The 21936-nt window shown below is 32.2% G+C and overlaps 1 protein-coding gene and 1 long non-coding RNA gene across 2 annotated transcripts; both read right to left on the bottom strand.

Moving 5' to 3' along the window:
- Window positions 1-1396: 1396 nt before the first annotated feature.
- Window positions 1397-8210, bottom strand: LOC121228913 (uncharacterized). The gene is made up of 3 exons (XR_005926414.1): window positions 8076-8210; window positions 7757-7875; window positions 1397-1808 (listed from the first exon to the last, which is right to left on the bottom strand). It is a non-coding gene; the product is annotated as an uncharacterized lncRNA (long non-coding RNA).
- Window positions 8211-8962: 752 nt separating this feature from the next.
- LOC107934518 (proline-rich receptor-like protein kinase PERK12) lies at window positions 8963-12780 on the bottom strand. Its single transcript, XM_016866968.2, has 8 exons — window positions 11217-12780; window positions 10688-11134; window positions 10515-10601; window positions 10300-10370; window positions 10138-10214; window positions 9825-9972; window positions 9559-9720; window positions 8963-9480 (listed from the first exon to the last, which is right to left on the bottom strand). The coding sequence occupies exons 1-8, from the start codon at window positions 12106-12108 to the stop codon at window positions 9199-9201; spliced, it is 2166 nt and encodes a 721-aa protein (XP_016722457.1). The 5' UTR covers window positions 12109-12780; the 3' UTR covers window positions 8963-9198.
- Window positions 12781-21936: the final 9156 nt, after the last annotated feature.

Genomic DNA, 21936 nt, shown 5'->3' on the forward strand with positions numbered 1-21936 from the left:
GAGGCTTTGTGGTAGTTTCAAGACAAGATAAACTAATTTCATTTCGAAGATGAGATGAGTGTGTCATAGAAACAGGTGGGGGAGAATGTCACGAGTCATGCAATTGAGCCTGTGACCAAGGCACACTTGAAAGATCCATCTTATTCACAATGGGGTCATTTGGCCTAATAGGACTGGCCCATTGCTTGGAGAGATTGTAGGCTCATTTACATAGCTCAGTAAATATGGAAGTAATCTTAGAAGATTTAATTTTGTAATCTTACAAGATCTTAATATTAGAAGATTGTAATATTAGAAGATTTGATTTTGTAATATTAAAGGATCAAGATCCCTTAAGAATCCCAATTTTTAGATTGTATTTAATCTCGATCATTAATGTATTTTAATCTATACTGTTGGATCTAAGGGAGCTCAACTATGAATATAAGTCTCTCTCACTTATTTGTAATCACTTCATACTTGAGTAATAAAATACTTTGAGAGTATTTACTCAAACACATTGTGAGTGTTGCTTTCTTTTTTTTTATTCTTTCCTTGCTATTTTATCTTTGAGTTGCTTTTGCTTTATTTTTAGTGGCTTGGAGAATTTTTATCGAGAATTCTCACTTTATGAGTCACTTAAAGCTACGCGGATTACAAGAAAAAAGTTTTAGCTCCCTAAGATTAGGATCAAGTTGACTAGGAACAAAATCTTCTGACAAAGAGACTGGTGGCGGGTATATGTCTAGAAGTTCTTGCCATCTTAAATAAACATGAATGATTAGTAGTCAAGTTGTTTCATGTTCTAGCATACCTATTTTAGAGGAGCTAACAAAACAGTTTACAATATATAAAAATATATCATCATCTTCTAAGGAAGTATTATAAACATACGACACAAGATAAAATGGTGTGTTTTCAAGAAAAGTGACATCAATAGATACAAGACACCTCTTAAGATAAGAATAATAACATTTATAACCCTTTTTCAAATGAAAATAATTAAGAAATATGCACTTAAGAGACTTTGGGTCCAATTTTGTAACTTGTGGACGAACATCACAAACAAAGCAAGTGTTACCAAATATTTTGGGCACGATAGGAAACAAAGGTTTTGAAGGAAAGAGGATATGTTAAGGAATGTTAGCTTTAAGAAAGAAAGATGGCATACAATTAATAGGAAAAGAAAATGTTAAATCGGCATCATCCCAAAAACATTTAGGAATACTCATTTGAAAAAGAAAGGCTCTGGCTACTTCAAAAAAGTGTTTGTTTGTTCTTTTATCTACACCATTATATGACGAAGTATCAACGAAAGATGGTTGATGAATAATACCTTCTTTGTCATAAAAGTTGAAGGTATCAAAAAATATTCCTTTGCATTTTCACTTCGCAAAATATGAACATTAACATTAAATTAAGTTTTTATTTCAGCAAAAAAGGTACAAAAAAATAAAAAATAATTGAGAATGATTTTTCATTCACAAAAATAACAACATAACAAAACTCAGACATTGAAGTAATAGGACTCGAACCCCAAACATCGAAATGGACTAATTCAAAATTAAACTCAACTCTTTTATTGACTTTAGGAACATAAAGTAGACGGTGATGTTTAGCAAATTGACATCGCTCACAATCTAATGATGAAAAACATTGAAATTGAAAACACAACTTCAAGGAATGTAATGACGAATGACCCAATCGATAATGTACCTCAAAGGGAAACTCCATGCTAGAATATGCGACAACTCTCGAACTTTTGTATCAAGTATATAAAGACCGCCAAACTCATAAACCCTACCAATAATATGCTTCGTCATAAGATCCTGAAAGAGATAATGATCAAGAAAAAATGATACACAATAGTTGAACGTGTAAGCTAACTAATATATAATAAGTTAAAAGAAAAATCGGGTACGCTTAACATAGAATTGAGGGAAATAGATAATGTAGGATTAACAATGCTAGATCTAAAAACACGAGAGGTGGATCCATCATCTAAAATAGCTTTAGGAGTATGTGTATTGGGTTTAAGGGTTGAAAAGAGATTTGGATTACTTGTTATATGATCTATAGCACCAGAGTCAATGACCTAGTTAGAGGATAACGAAAGGAGGCATTTAGTGGAGTTACCTAACTTGGTAATAATAGTGATAGGAGGAGCAAATTTTTTAGATGATGAAATGGTTTCAATACTTGTTGTTGGAACATGTGTTAACTGTGCTCTCCTAGCCTTATTATGATGCTTTGGGCAATAATGCTTAGTATGGCCAAGCTAGTGACAATAGTAGCACACAACTCCCTCTATCTCGCTATTATCACCACTTTTGTCATGACTAGTTGATCCTCGTATCTTATTGCCATGACTCATCAAAACATTACTATGAGTATGAGCAATACATGTCATGAACCATATCTTGTGAAGGGATCCTGTAGAGATCAAATTTTAGAACCCAAAAGAATGTGAGGTTTGGTAGCCTCAAATTCTAGAGGAAAATTAGAAAGAAAACTCATAACCACAATTTATTCCTCCTGAGATTGTTGCACTTTAACGTCAAAACTAAATGAAAACAACATATTGATTTCTTTATACGCTCTCTTGAAATCCATGAAATAAGCTATGAATGATCTATCTTGCTTCTCTAGACAATAAAAGGCCTAACACACTTCGTACATACGAGATATGTTACCTTTCCTTGAGTACAAAAAGTCCAAATAATCTATTAGCTTTGTTTTCACAAACTCATAATAATTGATTAAAGAAATTACCTCATTATCAATATAATTGTGAATTTGCAAAAATAGTTTGGTATCGTCTCTTAGCCATGTCTACTTTTCTTATCAATGAGTAAATCATCAATCAAGTGATTGTCTTTGTCAATGCTTCTCAAATGGATAAAGATCACCTTACTCCAATCAAAATAATTGGTTCCGTTGAGCTTATGTTTTGTAATTTTGGACATTATATGATTCATCTCATTCACCTTAACTTTCATCTCCTCTAATGTATTTCTCAGTAAACAAGAAAATTGAAATCATACCAAAACGAGCAATCCAATCCAAGTCAAACAACAACAAAAAGGGTATTGAAACAGTAACCAAAACTTAAGTAGTACCAGAACAATGCGAAAACTCAAAAACAACAAACGACCCATAAGCCTTTCACCGATTGAGCACTCAGCCATTTAGCTATGCTCGAAACAGAGAGTGACGTTAGGGACGAAATTTGGTGGTTAAAAAATGCTCCACATCCTCATGCCCACACATGTCGGATCGTGAAAGTGGGCTATTGACCTTAAAGTGGTGCCTAAGCTTCACACGCAAGGCTTCAATAGTCGAAATTTACAGATCATGTGAAGAGATGACGGTGCACCTCTTTATGCCAACGATAAACCCAAAAAGTCACTTTGCACAAGTGACCCACAAAAAATCCAAACTGTTCGCGTTCAAAACAACAAAACACAAATTCATTAAATTTAGCCGAAAGACTCTGATACTTAGAGGCTCTAACACCATGTACGAAATGCTAGAATTGAAATAACCAAACACTAGAAGAAAGAGAGAATAAAATTCTATGCATTATACACCATAAAATAATACACAAATATATATATATATATATACAAGTTAGAACCTACTTTATAGGGAAAGAAATAAAAAAGAATAAAATCAACTCCCTAGTAATTAGCTGACCTTCGATTATAAATCTACATATTCCTTAACATTGAGATAGACTAATCCAAAGGGAAAAAATCAACATTCATTAGTTATACCATCAAATCAAAATTCAACAATTTTTTAATTTTTAAACCAAAAATTAAATCAAACAATTCAAACCAATCTTCAATTTTTTCAATTTTTTTCACAGCCCTACTATCTTCAACTAAGGTGGAGGAAGAAAAGTATGCAGAAAGTCAACCTTCCTTCTCCTCCAAACTCTTTTTTATTTTATTTATGACACTATTTAAATATTTTGCATTATAATTATAAAAAGATTGTTTTGATTTCTCAAAGAAATCTATAAACTATAAATAAAAGGGCACTGGGGCCTTCCTTGATTGACTTGTGTCTTGTTAATTCTTTTTTCACATTCTAAGAAAATGATAATATTTTAATTTTGTTCTCTCTACTATATTTAGATTTGATATTTAATTTTTTTATTTTAATTTCTAACCTAATTTAATTTTTATATTTTTAATATTATTAATTAGTTCAAATAATTAATATCATCAACTATTTATATTAAGATATTGAGGTAAATTTTTATTAAAACTATTAAAACAAAAGTTCTATTTTGACATTTATAAGTATTTTTAAAACATTATGTTTGCTAACAAATCATCAAGAGTGCTAATTATTATTATTGTTTGAATAATCTCATTATATATTCTAATCATATCTACTTTTTTTTTATACAATTTTTAGAACTACTCATAGTTACTCCTAACCTATAAATAGGAAGATAATGTGCTTCAACGCACTCGAATTCACATCCTCTTGTATTGACAACAATGCAAATACCAATCGAACTAAGACTCAATCGACAAAAGTGTTAATTATTTAGACTAACTAATAATATTATGATAATTGATAGCAATTTAGATAAAATAAAAAATATATAAATTAAATCATAATTTTAAGCATAGTACAATGATCAATACTATAAAATGACTTAAGAAAATATTATACCTAACGCAATCATTCATTAAATATATTATCAGTTAATGTATTATAGAAAATTAAATATTCAACACTTTTCAATATACTTTTTATGGATTTATATATATTACATATAGTGCATAGAAAAATGAGGCAAAAAATTTTATCACTTCAATTTATTATGATTTTAATACAAATATTTGGATAGTTGAATTTTTAACAAAAATTCAAGTTACACGCAAAAATAGAGATTTCATATATTTAAACCGAATACGTATTTTATTTTTAAAAAATAAATTAATAAAATTTAATGTTTTCGAAAATCTAATTAATGTATCTTATTTCGTATTGTAATTATATAAAAATAAACAAAAAAAATATTATCTTTTCTTTTCAACTATATCTATACTTAATTTTCTTATATTTTGTATTTTTTATCTTTTGAGTAAAAAGATAATTATAGAAGTCGTCAGCTTTCATTTTAACAAATTTAAAAAAATTGAAATCTTAATAACGAAAAAATTGAGGTAAATTCTAATTTTATAAATTTGTAACTTAATTTAGTAATAAGTTGATTTCTTTTCTAAAAAAATCGTTCTTATTTAAACTTTGGGAATTTTTTTTCCACGATTTTTTTTTTTTCTTTTAAAATTCAACAGTTTAATATTAAAAAATAAGATTTAGTTTAGAAGACAGTATGTTTAACTACGATTAGTGTAAAAACAGAGATGGCGATAAGACTATATATTATAACAATATTTTAGCATGAAACAAAAATTAAACTAAATATACCATACCACACTGCACTGCACTCAATTACCCATTCAAACCCCACCTAAATTTTTAAAAGATTTTAAGCCATAGTTAAATTTCTTATGCGGACGTGTGTGCATATGATCAAGTAAACTATACTTATGGTAACTCTAAAAAAATTTTGTCTTATTATGATTACTTTAATTTTTTTAATTTAATTACTCTAATTAAAATAAAATTTTGAATTAATCGCAACCATTAAAAGTTTAGTTAATCGCTAGAGGATTAAGATTATCAACAATCTTCTCTCAACTGAGAACCCCAACATCCCCTTTCTGTCATCAATGCCTTCGCGGCCTAAGCTACAGCACCGTCGTTCGACCTCCAATTCCCTTCGGTCGTGCTCACTGTTGTTGTCCGCTTCTATTCTTTCTTTCACTGTTGTTGCCCCCTTCTATTCTTTCTTTCTTTATTTGTTTATTTTAAAACCCCTGGTTGTTGCTTCCCAACTCACCGCTACCATAAGTCCCCTTCTTTGAGTTCCACTTTGAGTTTTTTGGAACTCTTCAAAATAAGGGAATATATTTTTATTTTATTTTCGATTGAGGCTTTTTGGTTATTGGCTCACCGTTGCTGTTGTTTGAGTATGATAATGGGCACAGGGACTTCAATGGGTGGGGTGATGGTTCACGAAAATGGCGATGGTTTAGGAAGCAGTAAGTGATGGTGATTAGTTGGGAAGCGACAACCAGGGACAACTCAAAAGCTATGTTCTTCCTTTTCTTGTTTTTGTTTCTCAAAAGATTAAGACTAATGTTGAACACAACGGTGCCTATCCTTTTTCTTATAGTGTTGAGTCTGAGATTCTTGGCACCGCAATTGCTTTTCTCCATTTCCAATCCAAAGCCAGATCCGGATTCATTATCGAAGGCGATGGGACCAAAATCCATGTCTGTAGGGTTGTAGGCGTGAGGAAACAAAGGAGACCAAAGCATGCTTTGGGTGTAATCAAAATCAAAGGTAGAGTTGTCTGGGAACTTTCAAAGAATCTCCCTTGACGTTGTTGGAGCTTAGGCGGTGGTGGCATTGGTGGCACGAATGGGAGTTAGAGTTTTCAGTTGAGGCTAGGATTTTCCGTTAGTGATTAACGAAATTTTCTGATTAATACAATTAAATAAATCCTATATTAGAGTGACTATGATGTAGTTTGTCCTTTATGATTTTACCTTCGCATGCTTCAATGCCTAGTACAGACCTTTAATCTTAAGCAGTGCAATTTTCACAGTCCTTACTCCTTATCTTGTTTATGATTTAGGGTGGGTTAGATAAACCATAAAAAAAAATTCTACTTTTAATGAAATGAAAATTTTCAACATTTAAGATAATTATTTTAATTTTTACTTAATATAAAAAAATTTTAACAAAAGAGTGTTGAATAAGATAAGTAAGTATATAACTACTTATCACTGACAGTAAAAAATATTAAATTAATTTTATTTTATTAAAAAAGTTTAAAAAATAAGATATTCAAAGTGCCATATATATTTTATTCAAAATTATCTAAAATAATATAAAAAAATTATATTAATAAGATTAAAATTTTTTAAAAAATATTTTTAAAATTAATATTTACATTTATCAAATAATATACTTATATTCACTAATTTAATAAATTTAATATATATAAAACTTAACAATAAATATTCAAAACTTAATTTTTAAAATTTTAATTTTTCAAAAACTTTGTAGTTTAATCTAACCCCATTTAAAATTTGTGTACATTGTAACGACCCACACCAACCTCATGTAAAACAAAGCCAATCCACATTAGATACTACCACCAAGGACAAGAGTGGTTTTAATTCATAAGATTTAAGCATGACACTGCCGTTATAGAACAACAATATTCTTATCCGAGCATTTTACTCGTTATAGAGAATAGTCAAACTCATGTTCTAAGAACAAAGTATGCGCATCTAATTAAAAATTCCTTACTCCACGAGTTTAAAAGAATTGTCATTTATAAGCAAAATCCATTCTTCTTCTATGAGAAACCACTTTTTAATTCAAATTTTGGTTTTAAACAAAAAAAAATTTTAAACTGTGAGATTTTAATTCAAACTTTTAATTTTTTATTTTTAGAAAAATATTTTTCTAATTGAATTACTTTTTATCCATCTTAAAATTTTCAACAATGATCAAGTTTTCTAAAAAAACTTTTTTCATATAAAAAACATTTTTCAAACCAAATGTGTATTTTCTGCAGGCCCAATACTATACTCCCAAATCTTTTTTCACTAAAACATTTCCAAATGAAAGAGGTTTTGAGTTAAAACATAATAGAAAAAGAAAAGAGAAAAACCTGAACTTGAGCTGTTTCGATGCGGCGCCTAGCTAGAGGAAGGAACCGCTGTAGCAATGCATCTACGATCAGCTTGGCAGCACTTCCTGCCTTCATTTTTTGTCGCTTTTGTTCTGAACCTACAAATTTTCAAAACATTAAGAAGAAAATAGTGTTCAAAAAGCAATTACAATATATGTATGTGTATTTGCTAAATCAAAATGCAGGAAACGAGTTAAAAATGGGAAAGAGGTGGACAAAGTAATAACCAAAATTAGGGTTCGTATGAATAATAAAACATTTTAAATTTGTAGAAAGATAGAGATGAAGAGGATCAGACCTGTTGTTACTTCCTTTTTCCTGATCGATGATGGTTAAAGAAGAGTTTAATGCTTTTGATTTTAACGTCTCTAATTAAAATTATTGGCTTCAATTTGATGTCGGTAATTAAATTAATCGAGCTTTTTGAATTAAAAAAAAAACTAATCGTCATTTTTCTCTTTTTCTTTTTCTGGAAATAAATAAGGCGTAATTGCAAACTGCAGATACGATAAATTCGGTTTGAATCCATCAAATTTTGAAATTTTTTTGGTTAAATTAGTCTAATTTGATTAACTATATTATTAATTATTTAACCTTATTTTCAAAAAAAGTAATTATAAAAATATATAACTATGAATATAAAAGAAATTAAATATTTTAGTATATTTCAATATAATAAAATGATATTTTTGTAGAATATAATAAAATGATTTTAAACTTGACATATGCAAAATTAATTAATGAGATACACTCTAAAATGACATTGTTAGTAAAAAAAATGTTAGAATTTCTTTCTTTTTTTTCATAGTTTTGCTTCTGCAAGACAACTTGGTATGTTAGATGTGTTTCCAAATTCTACATTAAATCGGTATGAATGAGGAGAAATGCAATTTGGTTATATAATTTCTAAATAAAAAATAAAAAATTAGAACCTAAGGTTTTACATTGGGATCAAAAGTTTATTGGTGAGAAGTGAAAGGGTAAAAATATCATGTAGGTCTTTTCATCGGGAGTCAGATCTCATTTTACCTCTTTTACTTAGAAAATAGGTAAATTAGTTTTTATAAGTTAGATAAAATAGCAAATGATTCTTTTTGTTTAAAATTTCATTCATTTATACGGTTAAAAATTAACATGGTTGATAGAATAATCAAACAGTAATAATACCTCAAGTTTTACCTATATAAATGGGTTAAAAACTAATTTATTTATTTATTAAATAAATGGAGTAAAATGTAATTCTGAAAGCATGTGAAGTTAGTTGTACCTATATTATTAAGCTTTACAAGCTTTTCCCACATCGATATTCCATAAGGGGAAGTAAACAAAGTAGGATTTAGATGTGGGAATAATTAATTAAGATTCATCTGAAGGCAACACTAGTGTAGTTCTTAGAGGCACTTCCTCCTGTGTACTCCCCACTATCTAGTTTTTAAGGCTCGAGTTTCTAACTCCCCACTAGTGTAGTCACCCGAGCTGTTTTGGGACTTCCAAAAGTCAGACTGTCCACGTTCCATTTCCTTCGAATTGTACTCACTACTATACATGTCAATTTCGGAGCTGTTCTCAGTACTACTAAGTCCCATCCTTCTGAACTCGGCAATTTCTTCACTATACTTGCCTGAATCATATGCTATGCTGTCACCGTATTTCACCCCATTTGAGAGATCGGGATCCCCCTCGAAGTCCAAAGCTCTTACCACCTATAACATACATACGAACATACATACATGATCAAAGTGTAATTATATATATTAGAGGCAGTTGGCTAACGTTATTACCAGTGCCATGCGAGGCCGCTTTGAAGAAGAATGCCGAACGCAAGCTGCAGCTGCCTCGACCATCCTAACCATCTCACTCTTTACATAATGTTTTTTAAGCCGTGGATCTATTAGTTCACCAAAATCACCACTCTCAAGGGCTTGTATAAGGAGCGGTCGTGCCTGCCAAAATTATATAATATGATTGACATTTCTCAGTTCGATACCGATCGTATCTTATATAGCAGACTCAAAAAGACATGGTTATTGGTCTAATCCCTTCGTACCCATTCGACCAAACTTTCGTCTCCCAAAGGTCGAGTTGGATCAATTGGTTTTCTCCCTGTAATAAGCTCTAGAAGCACCACACCAAATGAGTAAACGTCTGATCTATCCGTTAGCTTCCCACTTGAAGCATACTCTGGTGCCAGGTACCTGAATAAACCCTTTAATTATATCTCCATGCATAGTCTTAACTCGGTTTTTTAGTATAAGAGGTTATAAAGATTGCGGATTATAGAGACACAAAATAATGGTCGGAGAAAAAACACAAGAGTTCCAACCCATGAAAGAGCCTCAACTGTTGAAACCATTACCTACCCAAATGTCCCCATCACTCGAGTTGAAACATGCGTTTGACTAGTGTCGTTAAGTCTGGCAAGCCCAAAATCTGCAACCTGTTTTCAACAAATTAGTATTTGCATGTAATGCTAAGCTTCACAAATTAGTCTTGCGGGTTCACAAGTTAATTAGTTATCTTGCCTTTGCTTCAAAATTGTCCTCCAATAAAATGTTTGCCGACTTAATGTCTCTGTGAATGATTTTTGGATGACCTATATCACATGATAAGAATGGTAAGAAATGCTAATACGATTAACAGAGATATGATTATCAGTTGAGTACTAATTTCTGAAGGGTATGTAGTGCTTCTAATATGTAAATCCATATGTTTAGGAGTAGAAGGAAGAGATACATACAATCTTCATGTAGATATGCCAAACCCTTTGCTGCTCCTAAAGCAATCTTGACTCTTTTGTCCCATTCAAGCAACGACAATTCTTTAGCTGGTGCACAACAAGATTCACAATATTATAACCTAAACAAGTATATGGGTTTTGTTCTAGGGGCCAGGGGATGAAACGATTCTTACCATGTAAATGATGCTCAAGAGTGTTATTTGGAACAAATTCATAGATTAGCAATCTTTGTTTTTCAGCCATAGAATATCCAACCAAAGAGACCAAATGTCTATGATGAACGCGACTAATAATCTCAACTTCAGCTCGAAATTCTCGCTCCCCTTGCCCACTACCTGCCTTCAATTGCTTAACAGCCACAACTCTCCCATCTGCCATCCAACCCTTGAAAACGCAACCAAACCCACCCTCACCAATAATGTTCTGACGAGCGAATCCGTTGGTCATTTCCATCAACTCTTCGTACGTGAAATATGTCTTAGAACCAGCCATAATACCCGAGTCGGGACCATGGTAATTCTGTTCCTTTTGAGGGCTGTTTACCATACTAGATTCTTGGCCATGTAATTGGGAATTATAATAGAAGGTATCATGTTGGGGAGAATGTCCCACTTGAGCATCTGTATGACTAAGATAATTATTAAAATCAACTAAAAATTAACACACCACACACAAAAAAGAGAGAGTCACGTTTATATATACCTGATGTCACTAAAAAGTTAGTCGGTGGTGGCCTGTTATAATTAGCATAGGGACTTTTTCGGTTCTTCTTTCTTCCCCTTAAATAAAAAAACAAGATAATGAATACAACCACCAAAACACCCACCACCGTCGCAGCAATTACACCTTCATAGTTGAGAGTTTTGTCATGACCACTAACATTGTTTTGTTTACTATTATTGGAGCCTCCTGAAGGGGAGGATTCATCGCTTGAGTTAGAGCTGGGACTTTTTGATGTACTTAGAGTCGTAGGGCCTAATGCTTTAGGAGAAGAAGTAGACGATGATGTAGTAGAAGATCCATTTGCTGGAGCAGATGAAGATATTTGTGGAGACGATGAAGTGGAGTTGGCTGAAGATTGTGATTGTGAGGTTCCGGGTGAAGGTCGGGGTGGTGAAGGACTACTTTTGGTGGAATTATCTGGAGAACTAGAGGAAGAAGAAGAACTTCCCGACGAAGACTGAGATGATTCCTTAGAATGGGTGTTGGGAGCTGGTGGTGATTGATGTTTCTGCTGCTGCTGCTGAGGAGGGTTTTGCGTTTGAGGTGTCGCTGGCGGTGATTGCTGCTGTTTAGGAGTTTGAGGGCTAGGAGGTGGTTTGGAGGATGATGGCGTTGAAGAAGACAATGGAGGCGGGGGTGATTCTTTTTCCTGTGGCGCAGGGGGTGGAGAGGTTTCAGGTGACTTCTTTTCTGAAGATGACTGGTTATTTGAAGAATCATCGGGAGGAGGAGGAGGTGATGATGAAGTTGACGTTGAAGTCGGAGAGGGTGCTGTTGGTGTATTCTTGTTGGTTTCGTTGCCAGCGCCGCTTGCAGGAGGGGAGGAGCCTGACATCGCTGGCGGAGAAGAAGCACCCCCCGATTCTGACATTCCCCAATTCTACCTTCCTCTTTAATTAATTCCCTCTTTCGTTCCTTTCCTATCTCTATATATCTCAATCACAATCCTAATGTTTCTATATATGTTCAGAGACCAAAATGCAACAAAATCAATAATATGTCCCTCCCCACACGGACAAAAATTGTGTGTTTCAATATCCTATACCCATCCAACTTCAACTCCTTTTTATCTCCTCAAACTTCTTAGCATTGCCTGGTAAAATATAATCTATCGGCACGTATAATCATTGAGGAAAGAAGCAAAATAAAAAAACCATGAGAAAACCCTTATCTTCAGCGCCCAAAAGGAAAAAAAAATTGTTGAAACCAAATTAAAGGTCGAGAAGAAGGGCGTTGAAGGAGGAGAAAATGAAAGAGAGAATCCAGGGAGCCTAAACCATGAGAAATTCTCTGCTTTACTTAAATTAAGGAAAATTTTCATTATGTATAGTTAGTTAATAGTTGTAGCCTTGTAGACAGGCACAATGGGTTTTTGTTAGTAGTAACAGCCGCTCTTCTTTTTTTGAGAGAAATTCTCCTAGAGTTTCGGCTTACCGTCCAACTTAAATGTGCTTCTATCTCTTCTGTTATTTTGTTGTCTTTCATTTTGTACATTTGATATATGTAATAATCCCAACGCACTTGCATATATTGTTATGTCTCGTTTCATTACCAAATTATGTATCAACATAGAAAATTTTGTTCTATTTTGTAAAAATAAAATCATCCATCAACAATGTTGTCTGTTCATTAGCCGTCTCATAATATCTATGTTAAATGATAAATTTGAACTAAAATATAAAATAGTGCAGCTTAAAATGGAATATTGAGAACCAGAACATGTCCTTAAACTCATATCTAAATTCAGGGTGAGTTTGGATAAGCGGTGGGGTGCGATGCGATGTATTTAGCTTATTTTTTGTCTTACGCTACAGTATTTAATCTCATCACCACCATTATTTTTACACTAACCGCAGATAAATGCACCGTATATCTAAGCTCCTCTCAACCTATGAAAATGTTTTAGTGGTAAAAATATTATGAAAGCCCCTGTACTAAGAGTCAAATTATATTTTGCTTCCTCTATTTAAAAAAATTAAACAAATAGTCCATGTACATTAGACTAAAGTGCAATTTGGTCCTTGCTATTAAAAATTTCATCTATTTTTACTGTTAAAAACTTATGTGGTTGATGGAATAACTAAACAGTGACATTTGTTGTGTCAAGTGTATCTCATGTTGAAGTACAGAAATCAATTTTAATTTTAATAGCAAAAATGGATAAAATTTTTAACGTAAGGACCGATTTACTCTTTGATTTAAAGTACAATTATTAATTTACTCATTTTTTTAGTAGAAAGAGTAAAATATAGGCATAATTGCAAAAAAAAACCCTCAACGTTTGAGGGCTTTTAGTTTTGTGCCCTTGACCTTTTTATTTTTTGATTGACACCCTCAACATTACGATTTTTTAAGAAATTAGTCCAGTTTTACACGTTGACCGTTAATCAAACAATTGGTCAACATAATAGCCCATGTGGCATGCCACATAAGCGCGTGACGTCATAGATGATGTCATCTGTTTAACAAAAAATTTTCTCTCTTGCCAAACACCATTTTTGAACATAAAAACATAAAAATAGATCCCTTAATATAACATAAAAATATAAATAAATTTTCATTTGACGAATGAGGAATAAAAAAAAAGAATTATTAAACAGATAAGAAAGAAAAAATTGAACTGTAGAAGTATTACAGTTCCTCTAAATTCTTGGGTTTCTCTTTCATTTTCTACTAAAGAAGCTAAGGGAGCAGTTCCTTCCAACTTTTTTTTTCCCTCAATGCTCTCTTCCCTTCAATTTCCTTCAACTTTCTCGCCAATTGCCCTATGCTTTTCCCTCCTACCAAACAGATCCCTTCTTCATACTCCTGTCTCCAACCCTCTTTCTCTCCCTCAATCCCTCTTTTCTTCTTCTCTTTTTCAATTCCTCATCTCTGAAATTATAGCTTTAGCGCCCCAACCTCAATGCAGCTCCCCGATTCCACCGATATCATTGACAACCTCCCAGAGAAGTCTGACCAAAAACCCAACCAACCCAAAGATGAAAACTACGCCAACGATAATGACTCTAATAGCACAGCCGAAACTGTCGCCGTCGATGGCAACGATGACAACAACGACCGTAGCAATGGTTGTATTGATGGAGACTTGGTTCTCGATGTTTACAGGAAAAGCGTGGAGTTTTCTATATTGGGGGACTCGAAGGAGTCCGTGGACGGGCTTTATTTGTACAAAAATGTATTCAATTTGATTTCGAAATCGGTTGGGGCGTTAAGTCGGTTAAGGAATTTGAAGTTCTTTGGAAATGAAATTAATTTGTTTCCATCGGAAGTGGGGGGTTTGGTAAGGTTAGAGTGTTTACAGATGAAGATATCATCATATGGTTTCAATGGGATGTCTTTAAGCAAGTTGAAAGGGTTGCAAGAGCTGGAACTTAGTAGGTTGCCAACCATATATTTTGAAGAAGAAAAATGGTGTTTGGCAAGAGAGAAAATGAGAGAAAAAAAAATGGCAACAACCATGTGTTTGGCAATAGAGAAAATGAGAGAAAATTTTTTGTTAAATAGATGACATCATCTATGAAGTCATGCGCTTATGTGGCATGCCACATGGGTTATTATGTTGACCAACTGTTTGATTAACGATTAACTCACGTTGACCGTAAAAACTAGGCTAATTTTTTAAAAAATCGTAACGTTGAGGGTGTCAATCAAAAAATAAAAAGGTCAAGGGCACAAAACCAAAAGCCCCCAAACGTTGAGGGTTTTTTTTTACAACTATGCCAAAAATATAATTTGACTCTTAATAAAGATACATTCATAATACTTTTACCTCCTCTTTATTTGAAACACTTCTATTAGTAAACATTTGACATTCTATATTAATTAATGTTGAGTGTGATTTGATTTTATAGAATGAATCAAATTATCCCAAAATGTAATAATCATATTACCCAAAATATTTTTCTAAAATCCATATTACCCAAAATAGCATGTAGCAATCTGGTATTATTCTTCGTGAAATACACCAAAATTAGGTCCCATTATTTGCTTAGAGCAGCCTATATCAAACTTGAGTTATGCTTAATGTGGAAGCCACCATCCGTACTAAGTAGAAAATGTACAACTGATTATGGATGCTAATTAAGGCACAATTTAGAGCTTGAGTTGTGCTTATGAAGCTCCTAATCTAGCTTTTTCAAAACTGACTCAACACATGAAAAAAAAGACAATTATATGATCCCATGTCTCATGCTTTCATGCATGCATTTGAAGATCAGCAAAATGGTTTGAGTCTTGGGTGATTAACTCCTCGGTAATAGTGGTGTAAATCTGTTAATCGCCTCAAAGTTTATTCAAAAATCCAAACGATTTGAATTAAAATATTAAATTTAAAAATAAGTTTAGATAAAAAAATAAATTTATTTAAAATATGAATTAGGTTCATATTTTATTTTTAAAAATTTGAGTCCGATTCAACTTAATCTATTTTTAAATTTATAATTTTATTTTTATTTATTTAATATATTATATAATTTATATCATATTAAAAATACTATACCGTAACGTAAATATTAAAAATGTATTAATTTTTTTTACATATTTATTTTTTTAATTACTCTTATAAGACACTTATCAATCCATGATCCTACTGGTAGAGTCTAAAAACTTCACAATATACTAAATAATTTCTCTAAAATAATATATAAGTTCATTATGATTTGGATATTAATATTAATATGTTATAATTTAAAATATTATTAAGAAATGTTTTACAGGTTATTTATTAATTTGTTTTAATGTGTGTCAATGTAATAATTTTTAAATAGTTTTAAAAAATTACATTTAGTTAGTTTTTAAACTTTGATTGGTTGACTCTATATTAGTAACAAAATCAATATATGTTTTATTCTATGATTTCCAAATATTATATTTCAATGGTAATAATAGATAAATATGTCAGTAGTTAAAATAAGTTTTAAATGCACTGATTAAGTACGAAAAGTGAAATATGTACACATTATTTTAATATTTAAAAAATAATTTAATAATTGAGCATATTAACTTTGAATTAAAATTTTGTTTTAAAATATTCCTATTTATGAGTTGGGGAGAGATTATGGATAGTTCTATGTATTTTGTTAAAAAGAGCAGATATGACTAGAACCTATTAATAACTTCAAAATATATAGACCTTTGTAGCACTTTATGACTAACAATTCATGTAAATTCCGAGAGTTTTTTTATTTATCATGTTTTTGTAATTTTATTACAAAATATCTAAGTTAGACAAAATTAAAGACAAATCTCTATTTTGAATTATTTATATGTTAAACTTACACAATTTTGCCAATTTGAAGCAATTTGGTGCATTTGAAGAAATGACAGTTTTGGAGGTCACATTTTGGAGCTCAAATGTTGTAACATCCTTAAAGCATATGTAACAGCCAATTTTCAGTAAAATCGGAACAGTGGTTTCGGGATCACAAATTAGAGGTCGGAAGAAATTTTATTTTAATATTATTTTATGGTCTATAGTATGATAGAAATATCGTATGAAAATTTTGTTAAGAAATTTTACCGGTTACATGTTTAATTTGATAAAAAGGACCAAATTGCATAAAATGCTAAAGTTACTAAATAACTATGGAATTCAAAATTTTAGGTCCTTATATGGAAAATAGACCATTTAGTGGAGTTAGTAGATAAAAATAATTATTCATCATTGGAAATTAGTAAATTATTAAGGTTAATTTTGGAAAGATGATTAAATAAAAGATGATAAATGAATTAAATAATAAGAATATCATCATTTTCATCATCGTTCCTAAAATAAGACATGGAAACCCTAGCCATGATAGTTGAGCTCAAGCAAGCTTATTTTGCTTAATTAGGTAAGTATTTTGGTCCCGTTTTTAATGATTTTTATATTTTCGATATCGAAATAGCTTAATCTAGCTATCTTGGGGATTAATTTGTAAAACTATTAAAGTATTAGGGTTTTTCCATGGATGAATATAGTTGAATTATGAAGTTTTATGGTAGAAAATAAAAGGTTTTTGATAGATAAACAACTTTTGTAAAGAGAATTTTGATGAAATTATAATTTAGGGACTAAATTGAAAAAATGGAAAATTCATGGAAAATTTCTAAATTTTGTGAAACACAGGGGTTGCTATTGTGATAAATGAAAATCGAATAGGCCTGGAATAATGATTAAATTATATGAATTTCATTTTCTGAGCCTATGGACAAAATCATAATTAATTAAAAGTATATAGGCAAAATAGTAATTTTGCCAAAGATGTGTATTGGACTGAATTGAATATGAATTCTATTAAATTGAGTTAAATTCATTTGTTTAGATCTGGATAGACACAATACGTAGTTAGAACGAGAAAAAAGAAAGTATCGGATTAGTAGCATTTGTGTTTACAAACACTTGTCGGGGTACTAAATTGTATGTTTATATATTTAAATTGAATATTATGTTTGTGAAATGTATAATTGCCATGTATAAGTATTGATCACATATCCGAAGATATCTAACAAGTCCTAAATCCCGTTTGAACCTAAGAAATTCGATGGATACAAATGACATTGTCATTAAGGGTTCCCGAATTGGTTGTGGTCCTGCATGTGTTGCAGATACACCATAGCTCGCAAGAGCGTTCCGTTATTTAGCTATTATGAGCATCCCGATATATGGCTGTCTTGAGCTTCCCGTTATTTAGCTCTCACGAGGTTCTCGATAATTGACTCTCATGAACTTCTCGATTAATGGCTCTCCGGAGCTTCCCAATATTGGCTCGCATGAGCTTCTTGATTACGGCTCTTATGAGCTTCCCGTTACATGGCTTATATGAGCTTCTCGTTTTATGGCTCGAAATAACTTCTTGATTATATGCTCGTATGGGCATACTTGTATATGAATTGACGGATTACAGATTTGTACACTTTGTGTGTGCTACCTGTGTATCCAATAATATTTAAATGTTTCAACGGGAAAAGTTCTGATATGAGACAATCTAAATTCGAGACAAATTATTATGAAAATATATTTGAAATACATGGATATGATTTGTACATGTTATATGGACACATTGTGTGGAAAGTATATGTATATGGAAATTTGATTATTGTTGAGCTCATACATGTTTCTTGATATTCATATGAAATACATGACTAACATGGTTGATGAGGATATGCGTTAACGTTTTGGCCAATTTGATTTGAATATCCTTAGAATGCTTACCTTAATATGATTAACTGGTAAGTTAAATTCCACGTTATACGGACTTACTAAGCATTAAATGCTTACTCTGTTTTATTTTTCCTATTTTATAGTAACTCGGAAGCACGTTAAGGTTGGAAGCTGGTCGGAGCCACATCACACTATCCATCGTCTCATTTCGTTATATATAGTAAATTATTTTGATTATAATGGCATTTATAGGCTAAATTGGTCAACGTTGGCATATAAATATTTCATTAAGATTAGCCATTTGTTTGGTTTTTATATGGTATGTATATATATGGCCTTTTTATGGTTGATATGTGTTGATAAGTTAAATGATGGTAAAATTATAGGTATGTGATGATATGTTATGTTTTCGATTTGATTATGGCTTGTTTTGATTACTTTGTTATGGCTTGTTAATGAGTTAAAGTGTTAATGTAAGTGGTAGACAAATTGGGTGAGAAATATGGCTAGAAAAATTAGCCTATTTCGTCCACACGAGCAAAGAAACGGGCGTGTATCTCAATCGTGTGTGACACGTGGCCAAGTAACACGGCCATGTGTCCCTTGTATTTTAAAATTTTGCACAAACAGAATACTCAAATTGTTCACCCAGCCTAGTACATGGGCATATGGCTTGGCCGTGTGGCCCTTGCACCTTATTAATGCGAGTCAGTATGCTCACATGGCCTAGCACACGAGCGTGTGACTTGGCTGTGTGACCCAAGTCAAAGAGCTTTCAAGTTTGGACACGGGCTGGGACACGGCTGCATGTCCCTATTTTGAATGCCCACACCGCCTGAGACACAGGCATGTCTCTTGACCGTGTGAGGCACATGGCCTAGCCACAAGGGTGTGTGTCCCCACACCTTTGAAAAATTTTAATATTTTCTGAAAAAAATTTTGAGTGCCTAGTTTAGCCCCAACTTATTTCTAACATGTATTTTGAGTTACGAGGGCTTACATAAAGAACAATATGAAGAATTTGGATTAAGATCTCATATGAATGCTAGTTGATATGAAATGTCTATTATTTGATCTGTAAATTTTGGTAATGCTTTGTAACCTGTACTGGCAACAGATTCGGGTTAGGGGTATTACATTTATTGGTATCATAGTTACGGTTTAGTCGATTCTCGGACTAACGTGATATATACGAGTCTAGCTATACATGCCATTATATAACCTTTGATAGTGTGATATCTCCTCACCATTTTAAAACATTTTTTTCATATAACAATGTCATTCAACCGAGCTGATTCTGAAGAAGCTGAAAGTAATGCTCAAGCCTTTGTGCAAAGAGCAGTCCTAAGCAGTGGAAGGCCCGTATCTGACGGCCAAGGAGGCGAGGTTAAAGAAGCCTTCTTCCAAATGATAAATGAATGGTTTACTGAATTTGTATGAACAAATCTGGCTATACAACAACCTCCACCCCCTCATGTTTCTCAATCGATTCCTGATATACCTCAAGGTACACAACTTATTAGAACTAGTAAGCCTCCTGTTGATAAAATCCATAAATATGGGGAAGAATAATTTTGAGCTACAGTTGAAGATGATTCTGAAAGAGCTGAGTTCTGGTCAGAAAACACTATTAGAGTTCGTGATGAACTATCTTATACACCAGCTGAATGTCTTAAATGTGCGGTGTCTCTGTTAAAAGATTCAGCTTATCAATGGTGGAATACACTAATTTCTATTGTACCAAAAGGAAAGGTCACTTGGGAATTCTTTCAAATTGAGTTCCGATAGAAATATATCAGCTAGAGATTCCTTGATCAGAAACGTAAAAAAATTTTAGAGCTTAAACAGGGGCATATGACACTATTTGAATATGAATGAGAATTTGTTCGACTCAGAAAATATGCTAGAGAATGTATCTAGACTGAAATTGCAATATGTAAGTAGTTTGAAGACGGTTTAAATGAAAACAAAAAATTGTTAGTTAGAATTCTTGAATTAAAAGAATTTGTTGTACTAGTTGCCTAAGCATATAAAGCAGAAGAACTAAGTAAAGAGAAACGAGAAGCTAAGATGGAGGCCAAAAATCTAAGTAAAAGAATGACAGGAAAGTTATACCAGTCAGCCTCAAAGAGATCAAAGAAGTATCACGACCGTTCTACTACCTCTGCAGGATACTTAGGTAAAGACAGAGGTACTCGACACTCCAGTCTAAGATCTCAGGCTACATTTGTAGCAAGTGCGGGTAGTGTTAGAAACACCAAACCTAAGTGCAAGCACTGTAATAAGATACATTTTGGCGAGTGTAGAATAAAGAGTGGAGCTTGTTTCAGATGTGGTTCCTTTGACCACTATCTTAGATATTGCCCTGAGATAGTTGAAAAAAATACTATTCAAATTCGAGGTTGAGTAACTCAACTGCGAAAGGTAGGCTGCCTCATAATCCTGGAAATAGAGTGGTAGTCGTGGTGTTATAAAAGAATCCACTGTAAAATTCGAAGCACGAGAACCAGCTAGGACCTACGCTATTCGTGCACGTGAAGATGCCTCTGCGCCAGATGTTATTACTGGTTCTTTCTCTCTTATTGATATTGATGTAACTGCATTAATTATTCCCAGTTCAACTCATTCATATATTTGTACGAATTTAGTATTTAGTAAAATTTTACCTATCGAGTCCACTAAATTTGTGATTAAAGTATCGAACCCCCTAGGCTAGTATGTGATGGTTGATAAAATTTACAAGAATTGTCCATTAATGGTACGGAGTTCCTGTTTCCTAGCTGATTTGATGCTATTGCCATTTGATGAATTTGATGTGATATTGGGCATGGATTGGCTAATTCTACATGATGTCGTGGTAAATTGTAAACAAAAGCATATTGTATTGAAATGTTAGAATGGTGATGTAACAGCCCGTTTTTAGTCAAATCAGAACAGTGGTTTTGAAACCACAAATCTGAGGTAAAAATAATTATTTTATTATTATTTAAATGTCTACAGTATGATATTATGTTGGTGTGAAAATTTCGTTAAGAAAATTTATCGTTTGAATGGTCAATTTGATAAAAAGGACTAAATCGCGTAAGGTGCAAAATTAGGATTTTATAAGTTAAAGGTGTTAAATAGCTAAGGAATATTAAATTGAGGTCTTTATGTTGCAAATAGACCATTTTAATTATAAGTGGACATAGATGGACATCATTTGGATGATATTAATGGTTTATAATTAAGGTTAATATAGTAAATTACAATTAAAATGATAATTAACTAAAACAAAATAGATATTTTGTATTCATCTTCTCCAACATGAGAAAACCAAATCGATTCCTTGAGAAAAAGAGGGCTAGGGTTTGGCATTTTCATTTCTATCAATTAGGTATGTATTTTTTATTCGTTTTTGATGATTTCTATGTTTTTGATATCGTTGCAGCTTAGTTTTTAACAGCCCGGTTTTAGCTAGATCAGAATAGTGGTTTTCAAACCACAAATCTGGTGTTGAAAAATTATTTTAATATTATTTTTTGTGTTTACAGCATGATAGCAAGTATGTGTGAA

Source organism: Gossypium hirsutum, chromosome A01 (assembly GCF_007990345.1).
Source record: "Gossypium hirsutum isolate 1008001.06 chromosome A01, Gossypium_hirsutum_v2.1, whole genome shotgun sequence".
Classification (NCBI taxonomy): domain Eukaryota; kingdom Viridiplantae; phylum Streptophyta; class Magnoliopsida; order Malvales; family Malvaceae; genus Gossypium; species Gossypium hirsutum.